General features: G+C 36.5%; 1 protein-coding gene across 1 annotated transcript in view; it reads right to left on the bottom strand.

Annotated features, from left to right (window-relative positions):
- Positions 1 to 23,241, bottom strand: part of PPP1R9A (protein phosphatase 1 regulatory subunit 9A) — a 316,728-nt gene that overhangs the window by 131,103 nt on the left and 162,384 nt on the right. Inside the window, exons 3-4 of the mRNA XM_073809700.1 lie at positions 11,612 to 11,744; positions 4,878 to 4,998 (exon numbers count right to left, since the gene is read on the bottom strand). Of these exons, the coding sequence (XP_073665801.1) occupies positions 4,878 to 4,998; positions 11,612 to 11,744 (254 nt within the window). The remainder of the gene's footprint in view (positions 1 to 4,877; positions 4,999 to 11,611; positions 11,745 to 23,241) is intronic.

Here is a 23,241-nt window from a genome sequence, read left to right on the forward strand (position 1 = left end):
TGACCCTACAAGCCACAAGGTGATGAACCAGCAGGGTACTTACTACATAAGTGGTTATTACGGTAGGGAAAAGTTTTCTGGCATCTGATACCTACTTTGCTTCAATCTCTTACCCTGAGAGAAGGTAACTTTTAGATGCAATCTCACTAGTAGTAGTAGTTGATAATACCTCTCAAATCTTGGTTCATAATCAGAAGCACAGAAAAGACAAAGGATGAGTCCTGGTGGTAAAAATTAAATGGACGGCTCTCTGCATTAGACCACCCCAGAGTAGAAAGAATACAGATAACAGACTTTCCAAACTTTTTCCAGAATAGCAGAGGAAATAGCCTGTTTTCCCCTGGAAACACTGTCTACTGGAATGGAATTTACAGGAAGGCAGCTGGCTAGTTTGTAAAAGGCATCTAGTCCTGGCCATTTCTTCAATGTTTCCATGTGCTCATAAACACAAGTGTGCAATACGACTGCTTTTCGACCTCAGTCTGATATTTCTGAAATCCCTCAATTTTGAATCTAAAAACCAGAATCAGTGGGGGTAAGGCTAGTAAAAATACCTAAGTTGGAGTACTCTGGAGTTTGTTTAATGTTACTGGGCAGTTATTTATTGACATGATGTATCTGGGATGGGGAAACAAAAACAAAAATCCTACCTCACAGGGCTTATATCAACAAAGCAACCAAGGATGAATGAAAAGGAAAAGAGCTGGAGCAACATTAATGAACACTGGACAACATAGAGTTTTCCCCAAAATGCTAGAGAGCAAAGTTTTAAATGCATATGAAAATACATATCAGAGCAGTAATATCCCAAAACTCTCTAAGGGGTGAAGATGCTTAATTAGAAGAGCGACAAAAGAGTGTGTGTGCAGAGAGGAAACCATTGACTAAGGAATTAGGATATATGGACACATGAAAACAGAAGTTCCTATTCAGGGCTGTCCCAGGCTTGAGGATACCTCATGGGGACAGACAGGTCCTGCAAGGAGGGAGAGTTTGCTGCAGGGTAAGCAGAAGAATAGGATTCTTCATCTGTTTTATATGTTAGTGTTACCAGAAAGATTGTCCAAAATGATTAAAATCATTTAAACCAACACGTGAATGAGGATAAACTACATTGCACCTTAAGTTCAAATTTGATTATCTTTTCCAAAAAACTGAAAAATAAACAGGACAGTGTTCTAAAATGACAGTGTTCTCAAGCAAAAGCTTGAGAAACAAACATAAGGAGCCAGAAACAAAACAGATTTTAAATGCATTTTCAATTTGCCTCTTTAGCCCAGCATTATTAATATCTTTTGTCAGTTACCATCCACATGATTTATTCTACTATCAGCGTTTTCAGTTGTGTTATTATAAAATTCATTTTGCTTTATAGATTCATTAAAGAGGACTGGAGAAATAATTAGTGTGTTAAAGTGTCCTGTGTACATTCATAAAATTATGGCAGCAAAAACTAATGGTTAATATATTTAGTATTAGTTTAATAAAAATTTAGAACTAACACAGAAAGTGTAAATGGCTATCATGCCACTCAGCTAAATTACAAGATAAACTATAAGAGGCAAAGTAGCCCAAAAAAAAGGAGGAGAAGAAAAGAACAGAAAAATGTTAGGTCCCAGTACTAAATGTCTTGAAGGAGATTAAAGCACAGGTATTCACTCATTCAACAAATACTTATTGCGCACCCCCTACGTTTCAGGTGTCATATGAAAAGATACAGACAGATGTGAAGAGACATTTAGAATGTTACGACATCATATCAAATAATAAGGAAGACTCAAAACTTTTTAACTATATAGATGACTGGAGATAAATATCCATGGCAAATTTTTAGAAGTACTCAAAATGTGATGAGTTTATGAGACATTTGGAAGGGGTAAAAGCAACACAACAAAAATGGCTTCTTGTATTGTGGGTGGGACGGGCAGAGGAGGGAGAAAAGAATTTCTCTATATACCTGTTTATTTGACATACCTTGAAGGGAGTTTGCCCAAATCTGAGATTAAATTGAAATCATTTTCTTAAGTAGAGTTATTAAGAAGCTAGAAGCAAGCCAGAAAGCTATAATACAGACTCAATCTTTTAAAGCTAAAAGGAACATCTAACCCAGAACTTTAATTCTGTCCACAACTAAGGTCTGAAAAGTAACTTTCCCAAGGCCACATGGTGATAACTTTATTAATTTTAGTTGCAGGTTAAAATGTATAAAATATTACATATTCTCTATACAAAATTAAATATTCCATATTAGATGAAATTTAAAAAGAAACACAGACTAGAGCCATTCAACACTTTGGTGTATATTAAATCCAGGTTTTCTGAGAGAGAGAAAGAGAAAAAAGAGAGAGACAGAGAGAGATGGGGGCGAGGTGGGGGGAGTGATGAAAAGAATAGAAAACATATCCACACAAGAATGGCATTATACTAATCATACTGTTTTGTAAATCCTTAATACAATATCTTTCTATATCAGTAAGTATACATAACAAAACTTTAAAAAATTATTGACTGGAGGCAGCAACCAAGTGTTCCATTTGTAGTTTTTTAATACTGATACCTTTTAAATAGCAAACATTAAAATACTGTGCAAATGAGCATACCCATAATGGTCGTAATAATAGTGTAATAATTTATTGGGTTGGCCCAAAAGTTCATTCAGGTTTTTCCATAACATCTTACGGAAAACCCGAATGAACTTTTTGGCCAACCCAATAAAAGATGCGAACACTGCCATAGGTGTAATAATGTGACCACTTATTTTCAAATACACACACTCAATTTTCAAATAAAATGAAAGGTATGGAAAAGATCTCTAAAGTCCCTCTGACCTCCAAAATCTTATGATTCTGTACCTATTTCATACATCTTTCTATAGTTTTTCATAAGACTTCCCATAATAACTATTTTTAATAAATTTCAAGCTTATGCCTACTTCAGTCAAGAACAGCTTCATACACAAACAGCACTGTGGAAGGTTTTTTATTTATACATGCTTATTTAATGCATACAAAAATCCTGCAATGTAGAAACCTGAAAATTAAGTAATTGTTCAATATCCCTTAGCTGGTAAGTAGAGGGTATGAAATTAAGACTCCTGGTCACATGATCCCAAAGAGTCTGCTCATTTCATTACATCAAGTTGTCTTCTTTAAGATATTCACTGAGGCATTTATTAAGCATCTATTATAACAACAGCAGGATTACTGTATTAGGTAAACATTCATTTAGAAGGATTGAGGAAATGCACACTGGGACTGATAAAGCAAAGTTCTCATATCAGTGTAAATATTATAACTACACGGGAGAACAAATCAGTAAATAGGTTAATAGAAAACAAACCTAATTTAAAAAATGAGGGCAGAAAAACAAATAGTTCTGAGTTTAGAACAATGGGAATTGACTAACTGATGAATACAAAATTATCTACTTTTTTGCTTTTTAATCAATTTGTAGTTTGCCTTGGCTTTGTGGCTCATTTACTTGAGAGGTGATTTATAATAATTTAATATGTTTGAATATTAACAGTAAGAATTATTTCCTATCACTATAGAATGACTTAAGTTTTTCACAAAGCATGAAGAGAAAAGATACAGATTTTACAAACAGATTTTAGCTCACTTGGAAGAAAGGTTCTAAATTAATAATAGGAAATATTTACTACTACCATTATATAATTCATTGAAGGGGCAAAGAGGTTATTTCCTTAACTACTTTGAAAAGGAGGAAGACAATAAATTACTTTTAAACACAAAATATTAATATCTCACTTCCTTTGTTTTAAGTGTGATAAACATTCACTCAGCTGAACATTCACTCAAAACATTCATTTCAGACCTTCTCTGTTCAAGTGTCATGGGAATACAAATAAGGCTACTGGCTAAGATGTGGTCCCTAACCACATAGAAAGAGATGGTACTGAAGGTGTGGCTTTCTATTTAAATAAATCAATTTAGTTCCTCTTGGGAAACATCTGTGTATATAAATATGTTTTTAAAATAATGAAACAAATAATACTACTATTGGTCTCATTGGAGGTTCACAAATGATTTTCCACATGGTTTATTATTTCTGGATAAGCTGGTTGAGTGATACATACTTAAACCTTGAAAAAAATCAAAGCCAGTTATTCAATGTTCCTAAAAAGAATAAGATGACATTTCTTTGAATTTGGCACTCATAGTTTTGAGTCTACTTTTATTTCTGTTTCAGCCCCAACTTGATGCATCAGGAGCCTAGGGTCAGGATTAATCAAATCTTTAAAGGTACTTGTAGCTTGAGATGATGAAAGCTAAGACATAAAACAATGCCCATCTGATGCTCTGGTGTGCATCCAAATTACCCAAGGTGGATGTTTAACCCTCTCCTAGAGATTTGAATTCCAGATTTAGGTGGCACTCAAGGACCTGTGTTTTTAGACAGAACACATTTTGAGAGACACTGATCTCCAGAATTACCATCATTGCAGAATTAGTTCCTATTTTCCCTCCTACCTCTGTCATTTTCAGAAGTGCCAGAACTACTATTATTTGTTTTGATACCTCTGAAGTGAAAACTATATGCTGATCTCCACAGTACATATTCTTAAATGATACACACCCATGATTCTGCTCACCTTCCACTGGCTAGATAGATGAATGGATAGATACAAAGGTAGACAGATACAGATAACAGATCCATCCACCTATTTATCTAATATACATTAAAGGAATGTATTCTGCCTGCAAATCAGAAAGTAATTCAAGTGTTTTAACATTTTCCACATCTGAGACACACTCTGAAATTCTGTTCTAAAAAGTCAAAAGAAAGCTACCATTGAAAGAAATTCCCAGAAACATTTCCTAGGAGATTTGAGTTATTAACAACAGTAGTTGGCTTACCTGCCATCTCGCTGAGCAGCACCACCTTCCGTCACTGTCTTGACAAATATTCCCAGCTTTTCAAGTCCAGCATCTGCTCCAACACCCATTCCAATAATACTTATACCAAGTCCATCCTCATCTATGAAAAAGGAAAAAAAAAATGAAACAACCTAAGTTTTACACTCGTCCACAATTAGCTGCTGAGATCTATTTGCTGCTTTTAATTTTGTTCTTTGTGAACTATATTGACATGCTTCCTCTGACAGAATTTTTATTCTATGCTGGGGAGCAAGGATGTCAAATTAGACCCCTCAAAAGGCTCATTAGTTTAGTCTCATTTTACTACTGCCAGTGGCTCTTCCATTGTGATCCCTCAAAAAGGTAATAATTTGGTTACTGAGCAATCAATCTGCCTGACTAAATAATATTTTTAAGCACAGACCATACATCCTCAAACATATATATATATATATATATATTATTTAAATAAATGTGATCATAATATATCTGGAATTTCCCCTTTATTTATGCGGTCTTCTTTTCTTTTTTACTTGGTCCATATTCCCATTCATGTTAATAAGATGGTATGTGTTTCTCAGTACTTTCCTCTGTCCTACTATACAAGCATATAAACGTATCATCAGATATGATATATACATTATATGCATATAATATACATATTATATATGGCTTAATTTTCCTTCTTATTTTCTTCACACAAACAAGATCATATTATACCTATTTCTCTCTACAGCTTACTTTTCTAATCCAATGATACCGCATGGATATCAACTTACATAGCCTTAAATCACTTATAATGCATATTTCATGGTGAGAAGCTGTCGTAACTTATCCAACCATTTCTCTACTAACAGGCATTCACTTTTGTTTCCATTTTACTGGCCCTTTGAACAATACTGACAAACATGTTTTTTAATTCAGTTACAAATCCATATTTCCAATTCTCCTCTCTGTGAACACATATTTTAACATTAATGAAATAAAAGATACACTATGTGCATTCCACATTTTTTGGTTAACATTCAAAGTTATTTTCTGATAGTCTCAAAGTCTTTATAGTAATGGTGTATTAGCTGCATAAAAAATAGATGGTATTAGCTAGTCAGCAGTGGTGGAGTGTTAAAGGAAAACGGGCTCATGTGCTCAATAGAATACTTGATGCTTTTAAAAGCCTTTTTAGCAATAACCTTTAATTTGTTAAGTATTCTCAACTAGTAATTTTTTTTTTTTTTTTTGCGGTATGCAGGCCTCTCACTGTTGTGGCCTCTCCTGTTGCAGAGCACAGGCTCCAGACGCGCAGGCTCAGCTGCCATGGCTCATGGGCCCAGCCGCTCCGCGGCATGTGGGATCTTCCCAGACCAGGGCACGAACCTGTGTCCCCTGCATCGGCAGGCAGACTCTCAACCACTGCGCCACCAGGGAAGCCCTCAACTAGTAATTTTTTGAATAAGGTTCATCTCATTGATTATTAGTTACTGCCAGCTTCTGCTTTAAGTATTTCTAAGTACAACTCATAATCCTACATCTTTATTCTACATATGTTTAAAAGTATGTCATTTGGCAAAAGTGATGTGTTTGCTCAGCTGTGTGCTAAAGAAAGCTATGTAGAGTGCTCTCCCTGGAGGAAATGTTTGATGTGATCCCCAGCTGAAGGCACGTCCTCATTGATTCTAGGCACAGGTATCTAGTGTGAAAACTGCTGACTAAATGAGTGATCACTGGAGACTTTCCTTCCTTCCTTACATTTAGAATATTTGCACACGTCATTTCCCATATTTATTACATTCTAATCGTTTCCCCAGTATAGATATTCATGTTCATCAAGAGGCATTCTCCTGCTAAAAACTTTCCTACATTCATTACAGTTTTCGAGTTTCTCCCCAGAATGAGTTTTCTTACGCACATGAAGGTTAGATCTGTGCGAAGGCTCTTCCTCATTGGTCACATGTATAAAGTTTCTTCTCTCCCACATGAATTCTCTTATGTATATGAAGGTTAGCTGTATTGCTGAATTATTGCACATATTCATCATATTCATAGGGTTTCTCTAGAGTGTGAATTTGTTCATGTTGATAAAGGGATGAATGACGACCAAAAGCCTTCCCAGTGTTTACATTCAAAGAAGTTTTTTTTTCTTCCTCCAGTGTGTTTGCTCTTGTGTAGTTTAAGAGATGATCTCTGTAGACTTTTCCACATTGAAAAATGTCATAGGGTTTCTCTCCTGTATGAAATCTCTGGTGTGTATTAAGTGTTACCTGAATTCTTCTTCATATTCATTGTATTTATAGGACTTTTTCTTCATTATGAATTATCACGTGTCAAGCCAATGTTGAGTTCCCATACTCAGTATATCGAAAGGGCTCCCCTCAAATGTTGATTCTCTATACTATCATGACATTAAATATAATAGTTACTTCCTGCAAATAACCTGCATGAAAATTATATCTGAGTTTTTAAATCCATTTTCCCTGCCTGGACTCAGGCTTTAGTAAAATTATCTTCTTTCCTTCCATAGCTCCTCTTGATGCTCTAACTGGAAAATTACTCAGATTTGCAAAGCTGAAAACCAAATGTGGGCAAAACTATAATATCAGCTTGAGCCATCCTCAATCCCATTGCCAACCACATGAAAGACATGGTGATAACCGAAGGAAAATTAAAGAAAGAGTACAATCAACCCACAGAGACCAGGTGACTAATCTCATCTCTGCACAGCTTCTTTGAGATGTCAAGCATGGGTGAAGTCCAAGCCACAACTTCAAGGCCCTGATTCTTGTGGTTGCATCATCAAGAACCCAGCAGCCATCCTGTCTTCCTCTGTATATACTCTCCTAGGAACAGGCAGAGCACTAAGCATGCAAAGCAGCCAGGACAAGATGGAAACAACTATAAGGCTGTGTTAGGAAGATGTTATCACCACCCTCTGGAGGTCAGGAAAAAAAATCTCATGTTAGTTCAGCATTCCCCTCGTTGCTAGTGAGATTTGAGCTTGTATACATATGAACTTGGGCCATTAGATTTCCTCTGAAGTAAAGGGCCAATTTTTCTAATGAGTTTTGCCTGACTCTTTTTTCCTCAACATTTCCGAAGACTCTTAGAATATTATAGCTATTAACTCCATGTCATCTATGATAAATATTTCCCCCTTCAAATGTATCACTTATCTCTTGGCTTTGTTTGACAATATTGCCTTTAAGAGTTTAAAATTTTGGATGAGTAAATTGGTCCATCTTTTCTTTTATAATTTCTGATTTTCCATTTTGGTTAAGCCCCTCCTCCCACAAGCCCAGATGATAAATGTAGACATAAATTTTCATCAAATATCTTTGTCATTTTTAATATTTTATTATTTAATTCACGTAGAGTTATTTTTATATATGATATAATGAAAATGATGTTTTCCAACTTAATACTCTTTCAGATAGATGCTTTATGCCAGAACAATTTGTAAAGCACCCTGTCACTTCTAAATTAGAGTATCTTATGTGTCATGTTATTAAATTCTCATGCACACTAACATCTTTCCCTGGACCTTGTATTTTGTTCCACTGATCAACTGCTATATATATACAATTTGTTCTGATTATAGAGGCTTCACGTTACATTCAGATAGTTGGGAAGTTAAATCCTTTCACATTATTTTCCATACTTCCCTTATGTCTGTATTTTTCCATATAAAATTTAGTATTGTATTATGCAATCCCCTCTAACAATGAAACTCTGATGGCAGTTCTACTTGAACCGCATTAAATTTATTTATTCATTTATAGGTATAGAAGACAGAATAGGAGAGACTTTCCTATACTGAGTCTTCTCATCCAAGAATACAGAATATCTATTTGCTCAGATCTTGTATCTTTAATAGCTATAATACAACTTTTACAGCTTTAATAGCTACAAAATGACAATGATATATCACCTCACACTTGTTACAATGACTATCATCAAAAAGATAAGAGATAACAAGTGTTGGGAAGGATGGGGAGGAAAGAGAACTCGTGCACTCTTGGTGGGAATGTAAATTGCTGGAGACACTATGTAAGACAGTATGGAGATTCCTCAAAAAATTAAAAATAACTACTTCATTTAGTTCTCTTCTATTTTTTCTAGTTTAACCTTTACTATGAAATGTAGCATACAAACAAAAGAGTTTATAAAAACATTTACCTACAAAACATTGCGTAAAACAAAAATAAAGCAAACTTTCATGTACTAACAAAGACAGAAAACATTACAAATACTCCAAAAGCCCACTAATGTAAGCCTCCCTGAAATCATCACTCTTCCTTTGGTAACCATTATCCTAAACATGGTGCTACCATTCCTCCCTTTTCTTAATACTACTTTTTAAAGCTATTTATTTGTGTATTTCTAAGGAATATGCTGTTTAATTTTTCCTGGCTTTTAAATTTAAATAAATGGAATTGTACTGAATGGCTTCTTCTGTGATTTGCTTCCCACCCCGCCTCAATTTCATGTTTGTAAGAATCATAACACACTGCTACATGGAACTGTGGCTCCTTCATTTTTACTGCTGAGTAATATTTTATGGAATAGATAATGCTACAATTTATATACCTTTTCCTATCATTGATGATTACTCAGATTGCTCTCATTTTTGCTATTGTAAGCAATACAATGGCCCACAGCCAAATCCAGCTGTCTTTGTATGGGCCATAAGCTAAGGATGGTTTTTACATTTTTAAATGGATGAAAAGTGTAAGCTTCACTCTTACATTCTCTTTAACCTCAAATGAAAGTGTCTTTTATAGGAACAATTATTGGCCAGTGTTGTTTAGTGTAATAATTGGTATTCTTTATATATTTTTCATCAAGCAATTTTATGCTTAGTACTTACATAGTTTTCAACTCTCTTTCCCAAACATTTGCTGTGTTGAACAAGCTGTTCTTTGTTTCTTTTCCTCCTTGCTAATTGAGAATTATGAAGGAGATATGTTCTTTAAGTCCTTACATATAAGCACATTTCTTTCTTTCATCAGGATAGGTAAATATTCTGGGATGGATAAAGGATCCTTGGATCATTATCCTTTTTCTTCTCAGTGGTGTGTGAAATCATACATACCTCCCCACTCCCAGTGTTACATATAAGAAGTATGAGGCTAGTCTAATAACTACCTTTTTGCAAGTACCTTTGCTTCGTTTGCTTTGATTTTGACCTGGTATTTTGTAAGATTTTCACTTTATGTTTGAAGATTAGAATTTTCTCAGGCTGTGCCTGAGTATGGGGATTTTTTTTAAAGTCCTTTCACTTGCAACAAATTGGCTAGGACCTTTAAATTATGAGGTTCAGATATATTTTGAGCTCAGAAAAATTTCTTCTATTTTGTCTAATATGTCTCTTATCCTGTACTGTCTTTTCCCCTTCTATTACAACTTATATATTGGGTCTCCTTCATGATTTTTCTTGGATTTTTTGCTCTGTTTGAAAATTTAAAAATTACTTTGGGACATTTCTTATGTTTGACCTTCTAGATAACCAATTTGAGTCTTAACAATAACCTTTTCAATTCCTCTACTGAAATTTTTAATCTTAAAATAAATATTTTTGTTGTTGTTAATTTGCTTAATTAAGAATGTCTTTTTATATATATATTTATTTATTTTATTTATTTACTTTCGGCTGTGTTGGGTCTTCGCTGCTGCACGCGGGCTCTTCTCTAGTTGCGGCGAGCAGGGGCCAGTCTTCGTTGTGGTGTGTGGGCTTCTCATGGCGGTGGCTTCTCTTGTTGCGGAGCATGGGCTCTAGGCGCGTGGGCTTCAGTAGTTGTGGCTGGCGGGCTCTAGAGAGCAGGCTCAGTAGTTGTGGCGCACGGTCTTAGCTGCTCCGCGGCATGTGGGATCTTCCCGGACCAGGGATCGAACCTGTGTCCCCTGCGTTGATAGGCGGATTCGCAACCACTGCACCACCAAGAAAGCCCTAAGAATGTCTTTTTAAAGCCACACTTGAACATCTTTATTTGGTTTCTTTGGGTTTTTTTGTTATTCAAGTTGTCATCTGTTTGTTCTGCTTTTTTCCAAAGCTCTCTGAGATGTGCTATTTTTCTGTTCATTAGGTCCTAATTCAGTTCCCAGGTGATGATTTATGATGGTAAACACAGCAGGCTCTGGTCCCGTAGGTCCCAGTTACTGTAGCAGGCAGTCTGTGATTCCAGGGAAAAATCAGGAGCAAACCCCTCTGCTCCTGTCCTCCCTGCTTTCCTTTAGCTTTCTCCCCTCAGAGATGAAGAGGATTCTACTGCCTTCATTCCAAAAATCCACCATTTTCTAAAGGCCCAGCACTCCCCCTATCTACTACATGCAGAATCTAACCATGACCACTCTCCCTCCACCAAAAATCCCCAAAGCAACCACCTGCTCCAAGCTCTCACTTACGGCAGCTCTCTCTGGACTCCTCACCTGCACCAGCGCTTTGCAGGAGTACCAAGAAAACATCAGACCTCACTCACACCTCCCTACTCCTAGTCGCCAACCCAGCCAACTAAAGTAGATGGGTTTCAGTGGAGTGTGTAAGGGAGGAGTCTTTCAATCCACCATCTATACAGAATTCATATAAACTATTTTTGAAATTTAATAAATAAAACCCTCCATGAGAAATAAAGCTTTATCTAATCCTTGGGGGGGGGGGAAAGGCTATACTTAGGGAAAATAAAGTCATTTCTACATTATTAACATAGCAATATAATATTATTAACATTGTAGAGCTCATATACCTTTCTCTAGTTCCACTGGGAAAAGTTCCAGCTTTTCTACACGCTTTTCAAGTTCATACTCGGCTGAAGCAGCCACAGGGTCAACTTCATCATTTCTCCTGTCATAGTCTTCATTGGAGTATGTGCTGAAGACCTGTAGTAAGATATCAACAAAAAGATGAAAATCTAAAAAAGACAGTTTTCTTGATAAAAAAAAAAATCTGCTACATATCCAAAACTACGTAAGTTAAAAATTTTGTACGAAGAATTTCTTCTAAACAACTGTTTTGTCATAAAATCAACTGAGATGTTAAGAAAAGGAAAACTGAATCAGAATAAAAATAACTTACTAATTTAAAAAATGTACCACTTTTAATAATTTGAGAGACAGCATTAGCCACAGAATACATTATATGGTTAGCAACATTTATCACTTTTTATAGTATCAGAGTATACCATATTAGCTGCAGTAAAATTAAGGTAAAGCATCTTCAGGCTTTATTTACCGAAGCAAATACCCGCACTGAACCCATTTCATGCTATGACCTATACAAGCCCTGATGTTGCAGTGTGCTGGTTTTATTAGAATTATATTTCAAACACAGAATCATTGAAACTGACTTCTATTCTGTACTGGGCTGTGTTAAGCTCTCATTTGTCATCTCTCATTTTACTTCCATGTAGATATAAATTAAATCCTCATTGAACCTTTTAATGAAATGACTATCAAAATATTGCTCAAGAGCTGCAGAACAAACAGGATATTGGTAGCTCTTTCTTTCTGACCTAAATCATTCAAAAGACTACTAAATGTGGTCTTCAGATGTAGCTGTACATCTTCTTTCTGCTGAAATATTTGTTTTATTTGAAAAATATTTGTTTTATCTTCTTTCTGCTGAAATATTTGTTTATTTGAAAAAGTATACAACCCCTCACTTAATACACTGAAGAATATTTTTTAAAAAGAAATGTATAATTCATCAAGCCTAATTAATTTGCATGATAAAAACTGACATTTTCAATTAAATTCAACAATTATGAAGTATCTAGACTGTGCCTGACAAAACTTTGTCATGTCCTCCCAAATCTAGGAGTGAGTAGTTTTTAAAAATATATACTTTAAAAAGTGATAATCAAAACATCAATAGAAAGCAGGACAGAAGGTCAGAAATGAAAGAAATTAAGTCTATTGCCTATAAAGCTGGCCCTGCTAGTCCAGATGTGCTTTACATTCATATTATTGGAAAACTGGCAACTCTTACATGCTGTATATGGTAACCTATAAACCAGAAATATATACTGCGTACAAAGAAACAGATGTAGTGTGGTTCCTAATTCTACATACTTCTCAAAATCGTGTCATTTATAGGTTTTGTACCAGAATGCATAACTGTTTTTCTTCCTGACTTTCAACATGTTTTCATAGCCTTGTACCATTCACTTGGTCTCTACCACATTTCTACAACACAATAAACATTTCTACATCAAAATGAACACTTCTAAACTATGGGGTTTGTACCTTTTAAATTAATCTTTTCATAAAATATGCTTCCTATGCCCCTTCCATAAAACCTTCCAATATTTTTCTTAAATTGTCATGTTTATGACTTTCTCTTAGCCTGTTTGATCTTTCACTTCCCTTATGTTTTGGTAATCACTTATTTATTCATTCATCAAAAATTTACAAAGAATCAACTCTATGCCAGACATCGTGCTAGACACTGAAGAAGGTACAGTTTCAAGTAGCTCACAGCTCAGTAGGGACATAGAAATCAAAATAAACTAAAATATATGTGATAACTGATGTAACAAAGGAATATACCAAGTAATTTTTTTATTGTCATGAACTTCATGGAGGGGAAAATATTTGAGTTGAACCTTAAATAAACAAAGATTCACATATTCAAATGTAGAAGGGGTGGAATGTATATTTCAAATATAAGACACTAGAAAAAATCTATATCTGTATCTTTTGGAAAACATCGACAGTTGAGTGGACCACAGTGCAGCATGCCTAGGGGAGCAAACTTTAACAACATACAAAGAAAGTTACTTGGATCTGGAACGTACATGTCCTGGAAACTATCGGCAGAGATGACCGGAAATTATTCCATTGATGTTTGCCACTTGTCTACTTCTGCTAATAGGTTCAAGTATTAGCAGATCCTAAACAAGGATTCAAACGATATTTATACGGGAACATAACTCAATTTTGCTACCAACTTAATGTATGAATTAAAAAATGTGTGTATACATACACATGTATATATGTGTATATGTGTTTGTGTGTATACACACACATCTGCTATCAAATGTCCTTCCCCAATCAGTCTGGTTTATAAAGTCCATTTGGGGATAACCAGAAATTAAATAAAACAAACAGAAAACTAACTATATGACTACATATTGGAAAACAGTACTTTAAATAATGTTTGAGGCATGTAGCAATCAGATGACCATATCACCATTTAATTCTGTAGAGAAGAAATAATGTAATATACTTTTCATCTTCAGCTTGTTCATAGTCTGGTAAATTATGTGGGCACAAAGGTAAAACCTATAAATACATGAAACAGAAAAGCCAGAATTCATTATTTGCAAATTAAGCTTTTGTTTACCTGGAGAATCCAAGAGGTTAAACAGAAAAACTGTTAGAATGAACAAGAGTTCAGTGAAAACAGAATTTCAAAACTACCAAAAAAGCCCATAATAGCTTTAGAAAATATAACAGAAAAGATCAGAAATTATAAAATACTCAAGAATTGCTGATTATAAATGTGCAAGGATATCCTTTATCTATAAAACTTAACTGAAAAATTCAAAAAGCCTTGAAGAAGTGTAATGCCATACTATGTTATTGGATTAAAATCCTTAATATTGTAAAAACCTCTATGATCCTAAATTACTGTAAATGTCTCTTTGCCCCAATTTAATTTATGAATTCAGGGCAATCAAAATTAAAATCCCACTAACATTTTTCATGGAAACTAACAAGCTGCTAGCAAACAAGGAATAAGGATGGAAATAGACCCTATCAGATACCAAAACATACAATAAAACTTAGTTTATTAAGGCAGTGCAGTTTGCCCCAAGACAGATCTATTTTTGTACTCTATTCTGTTTCACTCCTCTACTTTTCTATTCAAATTAGCTTGGGTGGTCTATTCAATAAATAGTAGGGAAAGAATGAGATATCCATATGAAAAAAGATTCCTATTTCATATGATTAACAAAAAGTAAAACTTAACATTGGTTAAGAACAAAAATTATAAACTATTAAACTGCTAAAAGAAAATATGGGAGAATGTTTAACAGGCTAGAGAGGACATTCCCAAAAAGCCGAAGACCCTAGAAATCCTAAAGAAAATGAGTAAACTATTTGATTAAAAATTAATGCTAAAAACTTCTAGGTAACAAAATATACCATAATGAAATTACAAAACAAGTCAAATATTAGGAGAATATATTGCCAAATATCAAATTGAAATATGAATATTCATAATATAAAAAGGGTTTTATCAACTTAACTACATCTGTAAGTAGGGGAAAGGAAACTGAGAATTCAACAAAGACATATCAATAAATGATGTAAAGATGCTCAACTTCATTAAAAATTAAGCAAATTCAAGAAGTAAATACTATATATTCACCCACAGGATGATTTTTTTTTTAAAAAAAGACTGCACATCCAGTGTTTGTGAGGATATAGGAAAAAGAATACACTTGGAAAAGCAGGAAAAAGGTCGCAGTTTGAGAATAGCTATCAAGATTTTAAATGTAAATGCCTTTGATCCAATAACGCTATACCTAAGTATTTATAGAGATACTTGCAGGTGTGCACAGATACCTGTGCAAGGAAGTTCATTACAGAACTATTTATAATAGCCTAAGATGGAAAATTACCTAAATGTCCAATGATAGAGAAAATGTCTTACTAAATTATAATATATACAAATATGTAATTTCATGCAATGATTTAAAAGATCTCCGCTGACATGAAAGTCTCTGAAATACATATATTATTTAACCAAAAAAGCACATGGCAGATATACCTATATCTACTGATATATCCTTTTGTATCTATTTATATATTTCTATATATACATATATAGGTATAAATATGTTCTCAATTGGTATGATCCTAACTTTAAATTAAATACCTCCTAAATTCTCTAGCTATGTAGCTCTTGCCAAATTGTAAAACCACTCTAAGCCTCAGTTTCATTATTCACAAAATGGCTATTATAATAATAATACCTACCGCATAAAGTTGCTGTAAGAATGAAATGAGATAGTCCAAATAATTACGCTGGGTTCAATGTCAGGGGAGGGAAAGATGTTCCAGGGTAATATGAGAGATAACAATATTGCCCCAGATACCTACACTCACCTCATATTCTCATTTATAAATAAGTTTTGAATATTTAATCCACTATGATGCTTAATGCCCTTGGAACAAAAATCTGCAAGACTAATTTAGTATTATAATGTAGACTGGCCTGCCAAAATCCCTACCTGTGTCCAGAGCACTACAGTATCATTACACAATGGCTCATCATCTGCCACCAGGCTTTGTTTTGCCTTCATCAGGTAGAACCTCAGAGATGAAAGGAAAATTGACCTAGGTAAAGACTTCCCCTTTCATCAATATGGTCATGACTCTTTCAGTATTCTTATAATAGTTCTATCATTTTTATTTATATTACCATAACTGCTCTACAAATATATATGAATAGTTAATTACACAAATAATAATCAGAGCTCCATCATGATACCACTGCAATGCAAAAAACTAAAGGCCAACAGCATCCTGGGTCCTAATATTCAACGCCATTCAAGATATAAACATATATATTTAGTTCAGTCACCTTCACATTGTTCCTGCTTTATTTCACTGAGAAAAGCAAACAAAAGGATGTTTACGTTTAAGACTTCTTGTTTCAGAGCCAACGAGTGATATTCTATTCCTTGATCAAAGGAAACAAAACAAGACCATATCCCTTGCTTTGCAGCAGAGGCAGGCTTTTAGGGATAACAAGTTTACGAATACAGTTAGCAATGACATTTCTGACCCAGCAACCCAAGGCTATGGAAAACAAATAAAGTTAAAATTAGCTTATAAGATTTCAACTAGAATCATTCTTTTTCACATTTCTGGTAGTTTGAGCTCCAACACTTTTTCAAAACAACAGCAACATTTTTTTCAACAATAAGGAAAAAAAAACCTTATTTCCTTTACTTCCTTATGACACATTTTCTTTAGTCAATGCAGGTCAAAATGAATTCAGGATCAGTCCATATCTTAAAGTTTTAAAAACAAATCTGGCGATAAACCATCCTCAGAAAGGAGGATCCTGACAGCCTTAAAACTTCAGTTTCCTTTTTGTCCCTCACTGATTTATGATATAAGAATTATAGTTTCTTGACTGCCTACTGTGTGCCAGGGAGTATGTTAGCTTCTTGTTCTAAATTGACATAAGCCAAACTGAAGTGCACAATTATCAGGCATTTGGGGGTAAGCGTTGGCAATCTCCAAAGATTCTAAATAAGTGAGAGCTTTCTGCTGCATATAAACACATTGATGAGCAGGAGGATGGAAGAAAAAGACCCACAGCTCTTGCAAGCTCAGTGAAGTCTCAGATTTCTGTCCTTTAGTTATTCTGACAAGTAACCTGCATGGAGGTATACTTAAAGCAACTGTGACAATATTCTACAGTAGGATGTGTCTAATTTTCTAACTGGATCCCTCAATGGAATCCTACATTTCAGAAAACAGGACCAAATGAGAACTAGAGTTAGGTGTTACTCTAAAAGCTTAGCTTGCTTGACTCAAAGTCCATTTACATAAAATATTTCTAAAACCAATCCACACATGTTCAACATTATGCATTTCACCAATTATTTGTAACATCCCCAACATTAATAAACCTTACTATTTAAAGTATGCATCGCTGGAATGTAGACTTCTAATTAGGGACTTTCAACTACTAATCCTAGAGTGAAGATTCATGATTGTTATACCTAGAATGCTAACTAAAGGCTCCTAAAACAAAGTTATTACCATAAATATGGTGATATGTGTGCTGAAATAACTGGAAGCAAATTACAGACAATATAAAACATTACACAAGTAATCTTTAACTCGTGTACCAACTGATCCAGTAAGTAAGGCAGAAAAGAGGAAAGATTTGAAGCTCAGAGAACAATATACATGGTATATATGAGGATAACTACTAAAGACAAAGTCTATAAGGACAAAAGGTATATTTCACTAATTGTAAGGCTAGTATTTTCATGAATAACTAAAGAACAGGAAGTGAAAAAATAAATATACATAATGGGAGGTAGACAGCAAGGCTAGTCAAAAGGAAACACAGGATTGAGGGGAAGATGGCGGAGGAGTAAGACGCGGAGATCACCTTCCTCCCCACAGATGCACGAGAAATACATCTACACGAGGAACAACTCCTACAGAACACCTACTGAACGCTGGCAGAAGACCTCACACACCCCAAAAGGCAAGAAACTCCCCACGTACCTGGGTAGGGCAAAAGAAAAATGAATAAACAGAGACGAAAGGACACGGACGGGACCTGCACCAGTGGGAAGGAGCTGTGAAGGAGGAAGGTTTTCCACACACTAGGAAGCCCCTTTGCGGGCGGAGACTGCGGGTGGCTGAGGGGGAAAGCTTCGGGGCCGCGGAGGAGAGCACAGCAACAGGTGTGCGGAGGGCAAAGCGAGGAGATTCCCGCACAGAAGATCGTTTCTGACCGGCACTCACCAGACTGAGAGGCTTGTCCGCTCACCCGCCGGGGGCGGGCGGGGCTGGGAGCTGAGGCTTGGGCTTTGGTCGGAGCGCAGGGAGAGGACTGGCGGCGTGAGCACAGCCTGAAGGGGTTAGTGCGCCACGGCTAGCCGGGAAGGAGTCCAGGAAAAAGTCTGGACCTGCCGAAGAGGCAAGAGACTTTTTCTTTCCTCTTTGTTTCCTGGTGCGCGACGAGAGGGGATTAAGAGCGCTGCTTAAAGGAGCTCCAGAGACAGGCGCGAACCGCGGCTAAAAGCGCGGACCCCAGAAACAGGTATGAGACGCTAAGGCTGCTGCTGCCGCCACCAAGAAGCCTGTGTGCGAGCACAGGTCACTCTCCACACCTCCCTTCCGGGGAGCCTGTGCAGCCCGCCACTGCCTGGGTCCCGGGCTCCAGGGACAACTTCCTCGGGAGAACGAACAGCGCGCCTCAGGCTGGTGCAACGTCACGCCGGCCTCTGCCGACGCAGGCCCGCCCCGCACGCCGTGCCCCTCCTCTGCCGACGCAGGCCCGCCCCGCACTCCGTGCCCCTCCCTCCCCCACCCCCCCGACCTGAGTGAGCCAGAGCCCCCGAAGCAGCTGCTCCTTTAACCCCGTCCTGTCTGAGTGAAGAACAGGCACCCTCAGGCGACCTACACGCTGAGGCGGGGCCAGATCCAAAGCTGAGCCCCTGGGAGCTGTGTGAACAAAGAGAAAGGGAAATCTCTCCCAGCAGCCTCAGGTGTAGCGGATTAAAGCTCCACAATCAATTTGATATACCCTGCATCTGTGCAATACATGAATAGACAAGGAATCATCCCAAATTGAGGAGGTGGCTTTGAGAGCAAGATTTATGATTTTTGCCCCTTTTCCTCTTTTTGTGAGTGTGTATGTGTATGCTTCCGTGTGAGATTTTGTCTCTATAGCTTTGCTTCCACCATTTGTCCTACGGTTCTACCCGTCCGTTTTTAAAAATATTTTTTCTTAACAATTATTTATTATTTTAAAAACTTTATTATATTTTATTTTACTTTATCTTCTTTTTTTCCTTCCTTCCCTCCTTCCTTCCTTCATTCCTCCCTCCCTCCTTTCTTGCTTTCTACTTCTACTAATTCTTTCCTTCTAATTTTTCTCCCTTTTATTCTGAGCCGTGTGCAGGAAAGGCTCTTGGTGCTGCAGCCAGGAGTCAGTGCTGTGCCTCTGAGGTGGGAGAGCCAACTTCAGGACACTGGTCCACAAGAGACCTCCCAGCGCCACATAATATCAAACGGCGAAAATCTCCCAGAGATCTCCATCTCAACACCAGCACCCAGCTTCACTCAACGACCAGCAAGCTACAGTGCTGGACACCCTATGCCAAACAACTACCAAGACAGGAACACAACGCCACCCATTAGCAGAGAGGCTGCCTAAAATCACAAGAAGTCCACAGACAACCCCAAAACACACCACCAGACGTGGACCTGCCCACCAGAAAGACAACATCCAGCCTCATCCACCAGAACACAGGCACTAGTCCCCTCCACCAGGAAGCCTTCACAACCCACTGAACCAACCTTAGCCACTGGGGTCAGACACCAAGAACAGCGGGAACGACGAACCTACAGCCTGCAAAGAGGAGACCCCAAACACAGTAAGATAAGCAAAATGAGAAGACAGAAAAACACACAGCAGATGAAGGAGCAAGATAAAAACCCACCAGACCTAACAAATGAGGAGGAAATAGGCAGTCTACCTGAAAAAGAATTCATAATGATAGTAAAGATGATCCAAAATCTTGGACATAGAATAGAGAAAATGCAAGAAACATTTAACAAGGACCTAGAAGAACTAAAGATAAAACAAACAACGATGAACAACACAATAAATGAAATTAAAAATACTCTAGAAGGGATCAATAGCAGAGTAACTGAGGCAGAAGAACGGATAAGTGACCTGGAAGATAAGATAGTGGAAATAACTACTGCAGAGCAGAATAAAGGAAAAAGAATGAAAGGAACTGAGGACAGTCTCAGAGACCTCTGGGACAACATTAAATGCACCAACATTCGAATTGTAGGAGTTCCAGAAGAAGAAGAGAAAAAGAAAGGGACTGAGAAAATATTTGAAGAGATTATAGTTGAAAACTTCCCTAATATGGGAAAGGAAATAGTTAATCAAGTCCAGGAAGCACAGAGAGTCCCATACAGGATAAACGCAAGGAGAAATACACGAAGATACATATTAATCCAACTGTCAAAAATTAAATACAAAGAAAAGATACTAAAAGCAGCAAGGGAAAAACAAGAAATAACACACAAGGGAATCCCCATAAGGTTAACAGCTGATCTTTCAGCAGAAACTCTGCAAGCCAGAAGGGACTGGCAGGACATATTTAAAGTGATGAAGGAGAAGAACCTGCAACCAAGATTACTCTACCCAGCAACGATCTCATTCAGATTTGATGGAGAAATTAAAACTTTACAGACAAGCAAGTGCTGAGAGAGTTCAGCACCACCAAACCAGCTTTACAACAAATGCTAAAGGAACTTCTCTAGGCAAGAAACACAAGAGAAGGAAAAGACTACAATAATGAACCCAAAACAATTAAGAAAATGGGAATAGGAACATACATATCAATAATTACCTTAAATGTAAATGGACTAAATGCTCCCACCAAAAGACACAGATTGGCTGAATGGATACAGAAACAAGACCCATATATATGCTGTCTACAAGAGACCCACTTCAGACCTAGAGACACATACAGTTGAAAGTGAGGGGGTGGAAAAGGATATTCCATGCAAATGGAAACCAAAAGAAAGCTGGAGTAGCAATTCTCATATCAGACAAAATAGACTTTAAAATAAAGACTATTAGAAGAGACAAAGAAGGACACTACATAATGATCAAGGGATCGATCCAAGAAGAAGATATAACAATTGTAAATATTTATGCACCCAACATAGGAGCACCTCAATACATAAGGCAAATACTAACAGCCATAAAAGGGGAAATCGACAGTAACACATTCATAGTACGGGACTTCAACACCCGACTTTCACCAAGGGACAGATCATCCAAAATGAAAATAAATAAGGAAACACAAGCTTTAAATGATACATTAAACAAGATGGACTTAATTGATATTTATAGGACATTCCATCCAAAAACAACAGAATACACATTTTTCTCAAGTACTCATGGAACATTTTCCAGGATAGATCATATCTTGGGTCACAAATCAAGCCTTGGTAAATTTAAGAAAATTGAAATCGTATCAAGTATCTTTTCCGACCACAATGCTATGAGACTAGATATCAATAACAGGAAAAGATCTGTAAAAAATACAAACACATGGAGGCTAAAAAATACACGACTTAATAACGAAGTGATCACTGAAGAAATCAAAGAGGAAATCAAAAAATACCTAGAAACAAATGACAATGGAGACACGATGACCCAAAACCTATGCGATGCAGCAAAAGCAGTTCTAACAGGGAAGTTTATAGCAATACAATCCTACCTTAAGAAACAGGAAACATCTCGAATAAACAACCTAACATTGCACCTAAGGCAATTAGAGAAAGAAGAACAGAAAAACCCCAACGTTAGCAGAAGGAAAGAAATCATAAAGATCTGATCAGAAATAAATGAAAAAGAAATGAAGGAAACGATAGCAAAGATCAATAAAACTAAAAGCTGGGTCTTTGAGAAAATAAACAAAATTGATAAACCATTAGCCAGACTCATCCAGAAACAAAGGGAGAAGACTCAAATCAATAGAATTAGAAATGAAAAAGGAGAAGTAACAACTGACACTGCAGAAATACAAAAGATCATGAGAGATTACTACAAGCAACTCTATGCCAATAAAATGGACAACCTGGAAGAAATGGACAAATTCTTAGAAATGCACAACCTGCCAAGACTGAATCAGGGAAAACTAGAAAATATGAACAGATTAATCTTAAGCACTGAAATTGAAACTGTGATTAAAAATCTTCCAAGAAACAAAAGCCCAGGACCAGATGGCTTCACAGGTGAACTCTATCAAACATTTAGAGAAGAACTAATACCTATCCTTCTCCAACTCTTCCAAAATACAGCAGAGGGAGGAACACTCGCAAACTCATTTTACGAGGCCACCATCACCTTGATACCAACACCAGACAAGGATGTCACAAAGAAAGAAAACTACAGGCCAATATCACTGATGAACATAGATGCAAAAATCCTCAACAAAATACTAGCAAACAGAATCCAACAGAACATTAAAAGGATCATACACCATGATCAAGTGGGGTTTATTCCAGGAATGCAAGGATTCTTCAATATATGCAAATCAATCAACGTGATACACCATATTAACAAATTGAAGGAGAAAAACCATATGATCATCTCAATAGATGCAGAGAAAGCTTTCGACAAAATTCAACACCCATTTATCATAAAAACCCTGCAGAAAGTAGGCATAGAGGGAACTTTCCTCAGCATAATAAAGGCCATATATGACAAACCCACAGCCAACATCATCCTCAATGGTGAAAAACTGAAAGCATTTCCACTAAGATCAGGAACAAGACAAGGCTGCCCACTCTCACCACTTTTATTCAACATAGTTTTGGAAGTTTTAGCCACAGCAATCAGAAAAGAAAAGGAAATAAAAGGAATCCAAATCAAAAAAGAAGAAAAAAAGGTGTCACTGTTTGCAGATGACATGATACTATACATAGGGAATCCTAAAGATGCTACCAGAAAACTACTAGAGTTAATCAATGAATTTGGTAAAGTAGCAGGATACAAAATTAATGCACAGAAATCTCTGGCATTCCTATACACTAAGGCTGAAAAATCTGAAAGTGAAATAAAGAAAACATTCCCATT

This window comes from Tursiops truncatus, chromosome 9 (genome assembly GCF_011762595.2).
Source record: "Tursiops truncatus isolate mTurTru1 chromosome 9, mTurTru1.mat.Y, whole genome shotgun sequence".
Taxonomy (NCBI): Eukaryota; Metazoa; Chordata; class Mammalia; order Artiodactyla; family Delphinidae; genus Tursiops; species Tursiops truncatus.